The sequence below is a fragment of the Lampetra planeri genome, chromosome 1 (assembly GCF_965212315.1).
Source record: "Lampetra planeri chromosome 1, kcLamPlan1.2.h2, whole genome shotgun sequence".
In the NCBI taxonomy this organism is placed as follows: domain Eukaryota; kingdom Metazoa; phylum Chordata; class Hyperoartia; order Petromyzontiformes; family Petromyzontidae; genus Lampetra; species Lampetra planeri.
Window position 1 is genome coordinate 16409246 of NC_136107.1, and position 14735 is coordinate 16423980.

At 53.0% G+C, this 14735-nt stretch overlaps 1 protein-coding gene across 1 annotated transcript in view; it reads right to left on the reverse strand.

Annotated features, from left to right (window-relative positions):
- Positions 1-10774: 10774 nt before the first annotated feature.
- LOC144723435 (gamma-aminobutyric acid type B receptor subunit 2-like) overlaps positions 10775-14735 on the reverse strand; it is a 162231-nt gene continuing 158270 nt past the window's right edge. The window contains exons 19-23 of the mRNA XM_078602198.1: positions 14553-14636; positions 13900-14351; positions 13380-13611; positions 13184-13325; positions 10775-11704 (exon numbers count right to left, since the gene is read on the reverse strand). Coding sequence (XP_078458324.1) covers positions 11402-11704; positions 13184-13325; positions 13380-13611; positions 13900-14351; positions 14553-14636 — 1213 coding nt within the window. The 3' untranslated portion in view covers positions 10775-11401. The remainder of the gene's footprint in view (positions 11705-13183; positions 13326-13379; positions 13612-13899; positions 14352-14552; positions 14637-14735) is intronic.

Below are 14735 nucleotides of genomic sequence, written 5' to 3' on the forward strand. Positions count from 1 at the left end.
TACCCCCTGACCGCGCGTGTGCCTCACTATTTTTCAACATAACGCGAAGAGAACAACAACAAGAACCAGAAAACCCCGAAGGGAAAACAACCCGACGCACCCCCCCCGAATAAATAGGAATTCCGTAAAAGCAACGTATATACAAATCGCAAGGAACCCCCAACACACACACAACACAATGTGCCAGTAGCACACCACCGACGCAGCGCACAGTAACCATACACGTGAAAATAAAAAATAAAAAAAATGTCTTCGTTTTGTGCATCACAAGATTCTGCGCATTCTTGCGCGCGTCCTTGCCGCAGGCCCGTCACACGGGGCAACCCCGGATGGCGGACCATCCGGTGGCAGCTGTCCATTTCGAAGTGAGTCTGCGCTTGATGTCGCGAGACCCTCGGCATCCCCCGTAGGGGTTGTTGGGCGGGAGCCCGTCATTCCTGGTGCACCTGGGGGCGGGACAGCCGGCAACACGTCAGGCGAGAACAGCAGAGACGGACCCTTTGAGTCGGCCGACCCCCCACATGTTTGGCCACGCGTGTGTGGAGTGGGGCCTCGCACCGCAACGAAGGATTTCAGCCTAGAGGGGTGCACAAACCACCGGCGCTTCCCCCATTTGATGCGAACGCACTGAGGCCGCAAAACCTCGACCACCTCGACGGGGCCCCGCCACGGCTGCACCAGTTTTGAGGAGGTCGCGAGTGGTACCTGGGGACAGTGCAGCCATGCCCTGTCCCCCGGCTTCCACTGTAGCACGTGCGCGCGACCCAGTCTGAGGCGCTCATTCGCTTTCTGACGCCTGTCGGAATTTAGCATGGCAGCATCCCGTGCCTCAGTCAATTTCGCAAGGTTAAATTTAACATGGTCGGCCAATTTAGTTTTTCCCAGCGGCGCGGGGAACTGCAGCTGTGCCCGAACAGGTGGGTCAGGTTCGCGGCCATACATGAGGAAGAAGGGTGAAAATCCCGTCGCAGCATGGGGGGCCAATCTGTATGCTGCCAGGACCCCTTGAATTTGCAAGTCCCAATCGGTCTGTGAGTCCGAAACCTGCTGCGACAACATAGACGTGATAGTTCGATGCAGACGCTCGACCATCCCGTCAGTTTGCGGGTGATAGGGAGAGGTACGAATTTTTTTCGTTCCCAGGAGCTCACAGACCTGTTGGAGGAGTTTGCCGGAAAAATGTTTTCCCTGGTCGGTCAGCAGCCGCTCCGGAGCACCTTTGTCCATGACGTAACCTTGGACAAAGGCCTCCACGATGGCTGCTGCCGACTGGTTGGCCAGGGGTCAGGCCATAGGCCAGCGCGTAAAGTATTCCACCCCGGTCAACAAATATCTATTGCCCCTAGGGGTGGCGGGAAATGGCCCCAGAATATCCAGCGCGACAAGTTCATTCACTCTGGAGACTCTGATAGACTGCAAAGGCGGATTTGACTCCCGTGCTGGTGGTTTTCGCTGCGCACACCGAGGGCATGATGCCAACAGATCTGCGACATCCCTCGTCATGCCTGGCCAAAAAAAATCAAGCTGGAGCAAGGCGAGGGTCTTTTGGGTACCCAGGTGGAGGAGGCGCTCATGAGCAGCCCACACCACCCTACCCCGTAACCCAGAAGGGACCACCAGCCGGTGTCGATGGGATTTCCTGTCCCAATGCATCAGCAACCCCGCGTGCATTTCCCATGCGTCGGCATCACCCGTCCCCCGCCCCGCCTCCCCGGCGCAACGACGCGACGCGAGGAGGGAGGTATCCTCCATCTGGAGGCGCCCCCATTCATTAACAGGCAAACCCAGCAGGGAATCTTTTCCCTGTTGTGCGATAGAATTTGGAAGCAATGTTTCGTCGTCGGCGGCGGCCGCCAGGACCGGAACCGGCATGTCCCCTGCTGGCTTGCAACGTCCCGACCCCAGGAGGCATGCACATTCGGAGGTGGTTGGCATGCGCGACAGAGCGTCCGCGTTGGTGTGGCGAACGCCCTTACGGTAGGTGGTTTCGAAATCAAAATCCTGGAGGATCTCCAACCATCGGGACAATTGTCCCGATGGCTGTTGAACTCGCAGGGCGTACTGCAGTGCCGCATGATCTGTGCGGACGGTGATATGCCGACCGTACAGATATGGGCGATACTGTTGGATGAAATAGACAATTGCCAACAGTTCCCTACGGGTGACACAATATCTTTGCTCCGCTGGAGACAACACCCGACTGCCGTACGCAACCACCCGTTCCACGCCGTCAACCACTTGGGAAAGCACGCCCCCAATACCCGTGTTGCTCGCATCGGTGTCGAGCAAAAATGGTTCCGAAAAATCGGGGTAAATCAAGGGAGGAGCTTTTATCAGGGCGTCCCGAAGGGAGCAGAAAGCAGCCTCCTCCTCCTGACCCCAGTGGAACCGAACCCCTTTTGATGTTAAAGCGTGTAGGGTTTTGGCAATCGTCGCAAAATCAGCGACGAACCGTCGGTAATACGACGCGAAGCCAATGAAACTCCTGACCTCTCCCACCGAGGTGGGAGTCGGCCAGGAGCTGACACACTGCGTTTTGGCGGGATCGGTAGCAATACCTGAGCGCCCCACGATGTGCCCCAAATAACGCACCGAATCGCGTAACAAATGACATTTTTGGGGTTTGAATTTCAAATTAGCAGCCCGCATCTTTAGGAAAACCGCCCGCAACCTCTGGAGATGTTCGTCAAAAGTTTTACTAAAGACGATAACGTCATCCAAATAAATCAGGCACGACTCCCATTGCAATCCAGCCAAAATCAATTCCATCAAACGCTGGAAAGTTGCCGGCGCTGAGTGTAAGCCCATCGGCAACCGGTTGAATTGGAACAGGCCGTGCGGTGTACGGAAAGCAGTTTTAGGCTTTGAATCATCGTCCAGAGGAAGCTGCCAGAATCCTGAAAGTAAATCCAGTGTGGAGAAGAATCGCACTCCCGCCAAGGCGTCCAGCGATTCGTCCATCCGTTGGAGCGGGTATGCGTCGGCAACCGAAATTTTGTTAAGGCGCCGAAAATCAACGCAAAACCGCAACGAGCCGTCCTGCTTTTTAACCAGGACGATCGGCGCTCCCCAAGGGCTGGTGGAAGGAGAAATAATGTCGGCGGCTAACATGTCATCAATAGCCGATTTGACATGGTCCTTTTCGGCGGGACTTAACCGAAATGGATTCTGGCGTATTGGCGCGCTGTCACCCGTGTCAATATGGTGACGCAGCAGATGAGTGCAACCCAAATCGTATTTGTCACGACTGAAAACGTCGGAAAATTCCCGCAGTAGCGTTCTAAGCTGTTGGCGCTCTGAATTTGACAGGTCCGTCGATCCCGCACAAAGCGCATCGAGCCACCCTCCATCGCTGTCCGAATGTGGGTGCGGCCGGGGAGCAGTGCCGACGTGATTCGCAACAGGTTCCTCGCAGGGCACCGGCGTCGCGTGAGCAAGCACCGTCCCTTGAGGAACTACCGCCAGCGAGGAGGAAACAAAAATCGGGCCCGACAATTTGATATCCCCGATACAAATTTTCGCTCGAATCTGTCCAATGATGCCAAGAGAGCCCCCGTTAGCAGCATAGAATGGGACGTTAACTGGCAGTAAAGGACGGCTCTGGACAGGTAGAATATTGTAAATGAGTTCGGAAATGATGGTCGCCGATGCCCCCGTATCGACCAGGATGCATACCTCCACCCCGTCAATGTGTCCCACCACGGCCGACGACCCCGACGACGCGGCCACAACGCGATGGGCCAACATGGACCACTGCCTGGGTTCGATTTGAGTCCCCATAGTGGTGCGTGTTGGCCCGTCGCAGCGCAATGTCGGCCCCCCGTTCGTTGCGATGTGCGAGTGTGTGACGAGTGTGTGCTTGGGCCAAACATGAGGGGTGCCGCGACTCGCCAGATTATGTTGATGGAGCTTGGGAGGAGGAGGGCCGGCGTCCTGTCGAGGCGTCGTCCCGCGCTGCCGAGGAGAGCGGCACCCCGAGGCGACATGGCCCCGGACGCCGCAGTTGAAGCAACGCGGGAGCGCCGGCGGCGATGACGGACGGTCAAAGCGGCTCGACCCATCCCGGCCCGACCGTGCTCCCGTCCCCTGCTGCCGTCGACGGTCGACGGCGTAAACCTCCTCCGCCGGGAGGGTGGCTGGAGCCACCGCACGCCCGGCCACTGCCCTGCTGGCTTTCCGACGCTGTGACAGCAGGTTGGCGTGGAGGAGCCGCGCAGCCTGGAGGGAACTCATCTCCGTGTCCTCCTGTGCAACGACGGCGATGTCCAGGTCGTCTGCCAGCAGGAGGATTTTTTCTGTGACCATGGCGTCCACGCCGTCGTCGTCCATTCGAGGGAAGTCCGTCTTCGCCAGTGCCAGGAGACTCGTCCTGTACGCCAGGGGCGACTCCTTTGCACCCCGCTGGTGATCATAAAACTGCTGCCTGCATTCCGCTGAAGGTCCGTAGACCCCGGCCAGCAACTGCAGCGCCATCTGTAGCGTGGAGCGCGTCTCCCTCGGCGCCGATGTAAGGGCGGCGAGTGCGTCGCTGTCGAGGAGCGCCGGCAGCGCGCAGAGAGCCTCAGCATCCGACCACCGAGCCATTTCTTGGTGGGAGAGGAAGCGTCGCTGGAAGCCGCCCCAGTCGCCCTCCGCACCAACAAATTCTTTGAGCGGAGGCAGCCGTTGGTGCAGCGCAGCGGTCGCCATGGAAGCTCGCAGGCTGCTGTCCCCGTAACTCGGCTGCGCTTCGGCGCGAACGGCAGATGGTATCGCCTGTCGCAGCCGTGATGACGCTCCCTCCGCTGGCGGTGACGCGGCAGCCCCAGCGAGAGCGATGTTGGACCCGAGGTTCAGGCCGGCCACGCCCTCAGCAGCTGCTGCGGCGATGGCGGGAGATTCAAAGTTTGAATCCGTTGAGATGGCGGGAAGGCGCATCGGACGTCGGTTCTCCTCGCCCCGTGGTGGTCCACCAGCCCCCAGCCGCGTGATGTGTTCGAGTGTGGCAGCAGCGGCGTAAAGCAGCTCCGCCAGCCTCGCGTGAGCCAGCCTCAGCCCTTCTGATGGCGGCTCCTCTTCATCCTGATGCCCCGGTAAGAATGCGTCCGGCCCCGGCTGCACGATGTCTTGTTGAGCCGTCTCGGGCTCGACAATTTCAGCGGTGTCCTCCACCTGCGGTACTCCGGCTCGAGCTGTCCGGCGCGTGTCCATGTTCGTAGTTGTTCTGACACCAGATGAAGTACCGTTGATGACTCTTGGACACCGTTGGTGAGGCACACGTATTTATTCCGTACAAGTAGTCACAACTGTGGACATACAATACTAGAGGGGGTATCGGCCCCCTCACCCGGCTAGCTGGGAATACACTGCTAGCTATCTCTGACCTACCTCCTAGTCCTCCACTAACGGGCTAGGGGAGGCTGTCTGGCCCGACACTGGTAAGTCGGGCTACGGTACCCGGAGTCCCAGAGCACTAGCTCTGGTTCTCGGGACCACGCCGCTGGCTCGGTCCTGCGCGGCCCTGACACATCGGCGTCCCAGGGGAGTCCAGGGCTCTAGCTAGACGATCTTCGGTCTTCACTGGTTTAGCTTTAACATTTTGCCCCGAGCCCTCTGACACATCCCCCTTTATACTCCACCCACGCTGAGGGGTGGGGCCCCGGGCTGCCTGGTGCGGACGTCGTTGAGAGCACCCCCCCCCCCCGTGCACTCACGTAGCCCCGCCCACTGTGTTTGTTTCCCATAAGCTGCCATGCATAACGGCTCTCTCTCTAACACCCCTACATGTGTATCCCTCTCCATGTGCTTGTGTCTCTCTATGTGTCTCTCTCTCTGTTGTTGTCTCTCTATTTGTGTGTCTCTCTGTGTGTGTCTCTCTCTCTGTATGTGTCTCTTATGTGTTTCTCTCTCTCTTTTTGTCTCTCTGTGTGTGTCTCTGTCTCTCTCTGTGTGTCTGTGTGTGTGTCTCGTGGTGACGTCACTGCCACTTAGTGTCTCTTTCTGTGTGGGGGTTGTCTCTCTGTGTCTTTCTGTGTGCCTCTCTGTGACTCTACGTGTGTCTCTCTCTATCTGTGTGTCTCTCTAGGTTGGGTCTCTCTCTCTGTGTGTCTGTGTGTTTGTCTCTTTATGTGTATTTCTCTCTCTGTGGTTGTCTCTTTGTGTGTGTCTCTGTGTGTGTCTTTGGGCTCGCCTTCCCATCAACCGGAGGCTAGGAGTGGTGATCGTGGTTACTTATGCCCCCACCGAAGACAAACATCCGTGGAGGGATGCAGGCAAAGCCGATGAGTGAGATGCCTTCTATGACCTCCTGTCACAGGTGCTGGCTAAAGTGGCCACTCGGGACAGAGTCATCTTGTTGGGTCACTTCAATGCCCGAGTTGGTCATGATGCTGACACCTGGTCTGGAGAGATTGGAAGGCATGGGCCAGATCAGCTCAATAACAACGGTAGGAGGCTGCTAGATTTGTGTGCAGCCCATGGGCTTGTAATTACCAACACGCCCTTCCAGCATCGGCGCATCCACACAACATCATGGATGCATGCCTGGTCCAAGCAAGAATATCTGCTGGACTACATAGTGACGGACCAGCGGATGCGAGCCCATGTCCTTGACACCAGGAGCTACCGTGGAGCTGATCTGCCCTCTGATCATCGACTAGTCATCTGTAAGATGCGCTTGCCATTCTTCCACTCTGGTGGTTGGTGTACACCCAGGATCCCATTCCAACCTAAAGTGGCCTGGTCTCAGTTAGCTGATGAAAGTTGCAAGCGAGAATTTCATCTTCGCTTGCAGCTGGGGTTGGCATCGTTCCCCACTCCTCCTGATGTCGAGGGTAAATGGGCGAGGTTTAGGACTGTGACTCATGCAGCTGCAATGGCTGCTTTGGGTACGCGGTCAAGACCTCCCCAGAGACCCTGGCTGACAGGAGGTGTTCAGGATAGGCAAGAAAAAGCGACGGGCCCACTCTCATCGGCTACAGCATCCCACATCAGAGAATGAGGAGGCTTACCGCAGCCTTTGCTCGGAGGTTCAGAGAGTCGTAAGGCGCTGCAAGGATGGGTGGTGGTCGCGGCTTGCTGAGGAGATGGAGTCTGCCTCAGTGGCCCACGATCACAAATCACTATTTAACTCCATCAAAAAAGTAACCTGCAACGCCACACCTATTACCATCATTAGGGGAAAAAACGGTGATTCAGTCTCCGACCCCCAAGAACAGGTTTGCAGATTTGCGGAGCATTTATGTGAGGTCCTGGGGAGGGGAAATCCCCCAGCCAGGAAAACATCATGGCACAAAGTGGGGATATCCCTGCTGAGGCTGCGGTGCCTCAAATATGGGAAGAAGTCACCCCCTGTGAGTGGCTGGCTGAGGTGCCATCTGTTGAGGAAGTACTGAAGGCGATCTGGAGCCTGAGACCAGTAAAGGCACCGGGCAGAGATGATCTCCCAAGCAAAATGCTGAGGGAGGGTGGCGTTTGTGCACAGACTGCCCTATATGACATCATAACAACAGTCTGGACCACTTGATGGGTTCCACAGGATTGGAAAGATGCCCTGGTGGTCCCCCTCTTTAGGAAGGGGGACCGCACAGACTTTAACAACTACAGGGGCATCTCACTCCTCAGTGTGCCAGGAAAGGTCCTGGCAAGGATTATTCAACATCGCCTTGCTAGGCACGCTGAGGAGAGGCTTGCGAAGCCCCAATGCGGTTTCAGGAAAGGGCGGTCCTGCACAGATGCCATATTTTCTGTCCGTCTGCTACAGCAGAGATGTAGGGAATTCCAACAAGACCTACATCTCTGCTTTATTGACCTGGTCAAGGCCTATCATACCATCAGTAGGCCTGGGCTCTGGGTTGTCCGTCATGCTTTCAGAGTCCCTGACCCTCTGCTCATGATCATTAAGGACCTCCATGATGGTGAGCGGGCTCGGGTAAAACTACGTGGCTGGGAGTCAGAGCCTTTCCCTGTACACCTTGGGGTGCGACAGGGATGTCCTCTGGCTCCCACATTATTTAACATCTATTTTGACCACGTAGTTCGTGAAGCCTTCAATAGCTGTACCGGGGGAATTTCCATTTGGTACAGATATAATGGGAGGCTGACCGATGCCCGGGTGCGATCAAGGGATCGCTCCCTATTGGTCAACCACGTTATGTATGCCGATGATTTGGTAATAGCTGCTCATTCAGAGGAGGAGTTGGAGACGCTGCTGCTGAGACTGGAGCGTGCCACGAAGAGGTGGGGCCTTACCATCAGCCCGACCAAAACTAAGCACCTGCCTGTGTATTTTGTACCATCGGACACTCCACCCCCACAACTCCCAATCGGTGATGGGGCAGTAGTGGAGAGAGTGGAGAGTTTCCCATTCCTGGGCAGTGTGCTTATGACCGGCTCCAGTTTAACAGCAGAGGTCTCACTCTGAATCAGTCAAGCGGCAATATCTTTTCATCGGTTGCGTAACGCTATGTGGAAGCTACCTGGTCTGTCGCTCCGCACGAAGCTTCAGGTCTTCTCGGCCACAGTCATTCCCTCCCTTCTCTATGCTTGCAAAACATGGACCTCTCTAATGGAGCATCTTCGCCGATTGGAAACATTTTGTCTGGCCTGCCTACGATTCATCCTGGGTTTAACCAGGTTGGTTTGTGTGAGGAGCTCACAAATCCTTGAAAGATCTGGGCAAAGTCCCATCGGTGAGCTCCTCCGGCAGCCAAAGTTGCGTTGGCTGGGTCATGTAGCCCGCATGCCCAGCCACCACATTTTTGTTCAGCCGGATCGAGGGGGCTTAACGTGCGCGGCACGGGCTAGAGAAGAGATGGAGTGATGTGGGACAGGTGTACGTGGAGCTGAGTGGACTTGCCGATGACTGGTACCAGCGGTGTCAAAATCAGCCTCTGTGGAGGAGGCTCGTGAAGGATTCTACTGGGCAGTTGGAGGCAGTCGCCCTCCAGTAAAAACGGAGGGCGGAGGAGCGACGCTCACAACAACGAGTGGAGCGCCGGGTGGCTAAAGCATAGGAAGTTGGCACAGTAGGGGGCACAGGTGGTGCATCAGCCAGTCATCTCGGTCATCTCAGTCAGTCGACCCGTGGCACCTGGGTCTGCCCCGTGACCTCCTGCCAGCGGGCATTCGACACTTCACGTGGCCTCAAGGTGCACATGGCCTGGCACAAGCGTCGTGGTGACGTCACCGCCACTTAGTGGCGAATGGCGGTTGTTGTTGTCTTTGTGTGTGTCTCTCTCTATGTGGATGTCTCTCTCTGTTTGTGGGTTGTCTCTCTGTGCGTGTCTCTTTCTCTGTGTGCCCCTCTGTATGTGTCTCTTTGTGTGTGTCTCTCTTTCTCTCTCTGTGTCTCTCTCTCCATGTGTCTCTCCTCGTAGTTACTCTTGCGGATTTTTTGTTCTTGTTGCCCGGTTCTATGACATTGACATGCTAATCTTCACATTGGCACAGCCCCTGGTTGCTGGAGCCGTCTCACATTGACATGCTAATCTCTTACATTTACGTACAAATTCCATCTCTAGCTCCGCCCACCTACCCTTGGGTTGAACCCACCTAAAGCCACCTTGACATGCCAATCTCTTACATTTACGTACAAATTCCATCTCTAGCTCCGCCCACTTACCCATGGGTTGAACCCACCTAAAGCCTATATAACCTCGTGTTGCAACAGCTCTTTCTCCTGCGTCAGCAGTTCTTCTGCTGTGTTTGTCTCACTTGATGACGGTTGCTTGTGTTGCGATCGAAACGTCATTATTTTAAAACTTAAGCGTTACTGCACTTACAAACACAATGGAATATTGCAGGTACTCTGATATTGATACAAACTTTCTCCTTTCAAGATATGGCAAATTGATCCATTTCATTATAAATTATATCATTGCATTAATATGATCATAATATAAACGAAAGGTCTAGTTGCTCATTACATATCAGTGTTTTATATCGGAATACAAGGCCATTCTTAGAGTACGTCTTGACACGACAACATCCTTAAATGTGAAGCTGCTCCTATAACGAGCTCTGATGATAAGTACAGGCACGTGTGCGTGCGTGATATTTTCTACATTCACTCACACCGCTGCTCTTACTACCTGAGTACTACTCTGGCCATGGAGCAGCTCTCGACATTGTCAGTGTTCAAACGGACAGCGCCGTTACCGTTCATTCCTGCAGGACATTTCCCCCTTCAAAGCCTAACCCCTGCAGCCCCTTCAAGCCTTTGCAGAAATTGTCTTTGTAATATTTAATGTTGTTCCCTATGGGGATGTGCTATTATAATAGAGTGGGTATTCTAACCATCGTGTTTTTCCATTGTTCCAGCTATTGTAATAGAAGTAACCCGTATCAATATCATACAATTCGATTTTTCATTGAAATACATTTTGTTAACAAGGGGAGTCCTCAGTAACCCATAAAAAAGTAAGCATGTTTGATTTATAATTTATTTTGAAGTCATATTTATATTTCGTGGTGGAATGGTGGCACAGATGTTAGTGTGTTGCACGATGAACCCAACGACCTGATATCGATTCTGGCCCGTGGTTAACATCAGTGGCAAAGTGGTATCCTATCTCCATCCTCCCCCTTCACTAACATGTACTGATCAGTAAAGTATGGTGTAAAAATTGGTGTGGGGAGACTTTCATACATTTGTGAATTGAGAATGGCTAGAATTTATTTAGTTTAATTATTTTATTTTATTTACATTTGTCATGTTGACCTCCAACTGCGGTATCATGTTTATACGAAGTGCATTCGAATGTAAAAGCATGACAAGGCAAATCGTACACCAGTTTTATTGTAAGATACGTGAAGCTGCAAATATGCAAGTTCTGCAATGAATACAAAGACTTCAAAAAACCTACAATACATGACATTTTAACTCTTATAATGAATTATAATGTGTTAATATATAGTACATATATAACTGTTACATTTTCTTTGAGGTTTAAAAAAATGACGTTATTTTAATTAAGACCTCGTATCTGTCATATTTTGTTCACAATCATCAAAATACTTGCTTCTGGTATGCCAACTACTGAGGATAACATTGTGGTTTATGCAGGTCTTTGGAGCACGTTGTTGTACATTAATAAATATAATTGAAGGTCACCTGAACGTCGTTGGCGGTATGACCGACTCAAAGATTAGATTAAGCCATATTGTTGGTACGTGACATTTCGTGAAGTTCTTGTTAGAGAAACAGATATCTCAGGCCCAATAGCAGATCAGTGGCAATCCAGGAGCGGTACACAAACATCTTCATCAAATCTGTCGGTGCGTTGGCATACAATATATATTTTTAAAAATCCACAAGCCAAAAGTCCAGCTCTTTTGCCCATATCTTAAATGCTCATCTGATATCTCTAGAATGTTGTTATTTTTCTCCTAGTGTATAAAAATGGACAGATCGAACGTAAACCTAGCCCAGGCCAAATACGGCTTTGTACAAAATAGGGTCCTCGCGCAGGAGCTGCGGCAGCCAACTGGGAGGTGGTGCATCTGGGTGCACGCGCGCCCCTCTGCCTCGTCGTTGAGTGCCCATTAAAGTCCCGTCACCATGACTGTGAGGGGCTGGTGTTTGCTGGATATGCTGCCGTCTCTGCGCAGGTGCTGCGGAGTGTAGCTGGAGCAGGGGACCGAGTCGCCGGGGTCCACGCCCCCCACCGTGGGGAAGTAGGCGTGGTGCAGGATGGGCAGCTGGATGGAGAGGCGGCGACGGCACCTGGCATGGGAAGGAACGATGTGTTGTTTAGCAGCGTTGTTTTTCTCATTTGTGACCGGCTATATGGTCATCGGTAAAGTGGGAGGACAATGCAGCTATATTCTCATGGGATCCCCTGTGAGTATCTGGCCACTTTAACTGTGCAGTCACGTGGAACAGCATTCGATAAAAAAAGTATTGCCACGCTTATCACTTTCAGTTATATACACTGTTACTGATCGTACAAGGGTCTGTGCCCACACATTGTCATCACTGGTCTGACTACGTTGGTATGATGGGCACGAATGATGATGATGATATCTCGCCTGGTATGGAGGTCGTGAGTTCGATCCCGACCTGAAGCCTGTATTTTAGGAGTTTGCATGTGCTCCCTGTGGTATTGTGGATTTTCTCTCTGGTTTTTCCCTCCACATTTAGAAACATGCGTTTATAGTATTCGGCTGCTATAAATTTCCACATGACAAGCCACTTCGTTGAGCTATCATTTGTGGCCAGGTTCGCTTCTGAAAAAGAGCCGTATAGCTTAGTGGGCCTTATCTGGTCAAATAAAAAGTTTAGTTTTGTAATGTAAACGTAAAGGTACAGCCCAGCCTCCACTAGAAGGAGGGTATCTAAAGCCCTCGTAGCGAATATTTAACCTACTTTTTCAAACTGTCAAGATGTATTGGAATATGTGTGAGTACCCACACTTTACCCCACCACGCAAGACCTGCTGATTTACCTCTTGTAAAAAAAAATGTTAAACTTTTATTTACATACTGCAAAACATCACTTCAGTGAAAACACATACACTCATATTTGTTGGTGTTTTAATATCTGTATCTATATATATTTTATTAATTGAGATAGGTATTTTGGCATGATGTTTTTTTTAATTCACATTTCTTCACCATATATATCAATCTTGATTTAATATATGTATCACTCGAGCTCTTGGCAAAAGGCATTTTAGTCTCAATGAGCTGTTCCCTGATTCTAAATGAGACTTTTGCATGTTAAACTTATTTTATATCGTATGTAGCCAACCGTGCGAATCATTCCAAAAATAAAAGCTTTTCTTAAAGAATATTGGCTTTTTTAATAAAGGTTTTAACAAAAAATTATCAAACATTTTAAAAACTGGATTCACCATCTCACACATTTCAATCTCACACTACATCCCCCCCCCCCCATGAATAAAAACGCAGCCGTCCCGGTTGTAATCATACATAACCTGTGAGCATGCAACGTAACAACCCCTAACACAACTCTATAGTGTCCAGTGACCGACCCCTAACTACAAGACAATCATAAGGAGTGACCATGAATAATAACAAGAACAAGGGAATGGGGAATTAATGAAAAATGACGCGTCGTGAACGAGTATGTCCAGCAGGCCCGTCCCCGCAGATAGAGACAGGTCTGCTCGAGTGTGATGAGTGGTCCGCTGAGGGAATCGCAACACTCCGTCCATGGTCCTTAGGTCCTCCGGCCCTGTACGTTGCGGGAAGAGGAGTTGTTGGAGCCGTAGGATGGATGGGGCAGAAACCCTCTGGTCCTGCGGCGGCAGTCGATGGTAATGTGTCCCACACAGCTGCATTTGTAGCAGGTACGGTAGGGGCGCCCGGCCGGTTGGCGCAGCCTGGGGCGTCATTCCCGCACTTGCGGGTGCTGCGCGGCATCCCTCTACTCCAACCCATGGTCTAAGGAGGCACCCCGGAGTGCGTCCGCGTCCGGCCTCGATGCGCTGGCCGCCACCGCCGGCCGGTCGTTGAGGTCGAGGTGTGTCTGGATGCCGCGGGCCACTTCCAGTGAGGTAAAGTTGTCATCCTCCATCACCGCGAGGGTGACCCCCAACTCTCGAGCCACGGAGAGAAGTCGCCCCAAGGCGAGAGTGTCCAGCGCTTGGCTGTCCATTTTCGGAAAAGCTACGTGCCCCAGAGCGAGGAGAGCACTGCGAAATGCCAACGGCGTTTTATTCTCGCCCCTTCGTCGCAACCGGAATCTTCAACGCACATTAGACGGGGGGTCGTAGATAGTGGCCATCTCGGTGTAGGCGCACGTGAGGGTTGCTCTGTCCGCCTCAGGGATCGCGGAGAAGGCGGCAAGTGAGTTGTCGTCGAGGGTTGTTGGAAGAGCTCAGAGCTCTTCGGCAGGTGTCCATCCCACGGAGATTTAAGCAGCCTCGAACTGATGACAAAAGGCCATCCAATCGCCCTCTGCAGCTACAAACTGGCGCACCAATGGCAGTAGTCGAAGCCTGAAGGCGTCCTCCAGCTCGGGAGTCGGCAGCTGCTGCTGCGGCGTGAGCCGATCGCATAAAATGGCAGATGCGTGGAGCCCAGTTGCAGCCTCCAAAATGGCGGACGGGTCCGGCACTCCCAATGCTTCGGACCCGACAGCGGCGGGAAGCGCGCCCTGGAGACCGGTGGTCAACACGGCCGTCATCCGCTGGAACAGGTGAGCGGCGGCCGACAACAGCCTCCTCAGATGACCAGCGATGTCCAGCCAGCTCTGCAGAGGAGGCGGCAGGGTTGGACTAGCCACGGTCTCCTGCTCCGACTGCAGCACGTCGTCGGAGCGGCGGCTTGAAGCCCCAGCAACCAGAGCCGTTGGAGGGACGACGTCCTGCACCACCTCATCGTCCAACGACGCAGCAGGTGGGTTTCTTCGTTTTGACGCCAACTTGGACATGACGGCGAAGGTTCGTTGGCACTTCTAACACCAAATGCTGTGTCTTGTAAAATCACTCAGTCGGACACATTGTGAGCGAAGCCCTATTCTTGCACCAGTTGTAGGCACTCCTGTCTCTGTCTATATGGTCACTTTTGTTAACCAACTTCCCCTATCTACTTTACACCTCACTGACCTGCCTGCGGCAGCTCTTCCTCTTAGCAGCTCTGCACTCACAGCTCCGCACACAGACAGCAGCTCACACAGGGCTTGCACGCAGCTGCACTCACACAGAGCTTGCACCCAGCTTTGCTCACACAGACCTTCGCTCACACAGAGGCTTCGCTCACACAGAGGCTTCGTTCACACAGAACTTGCA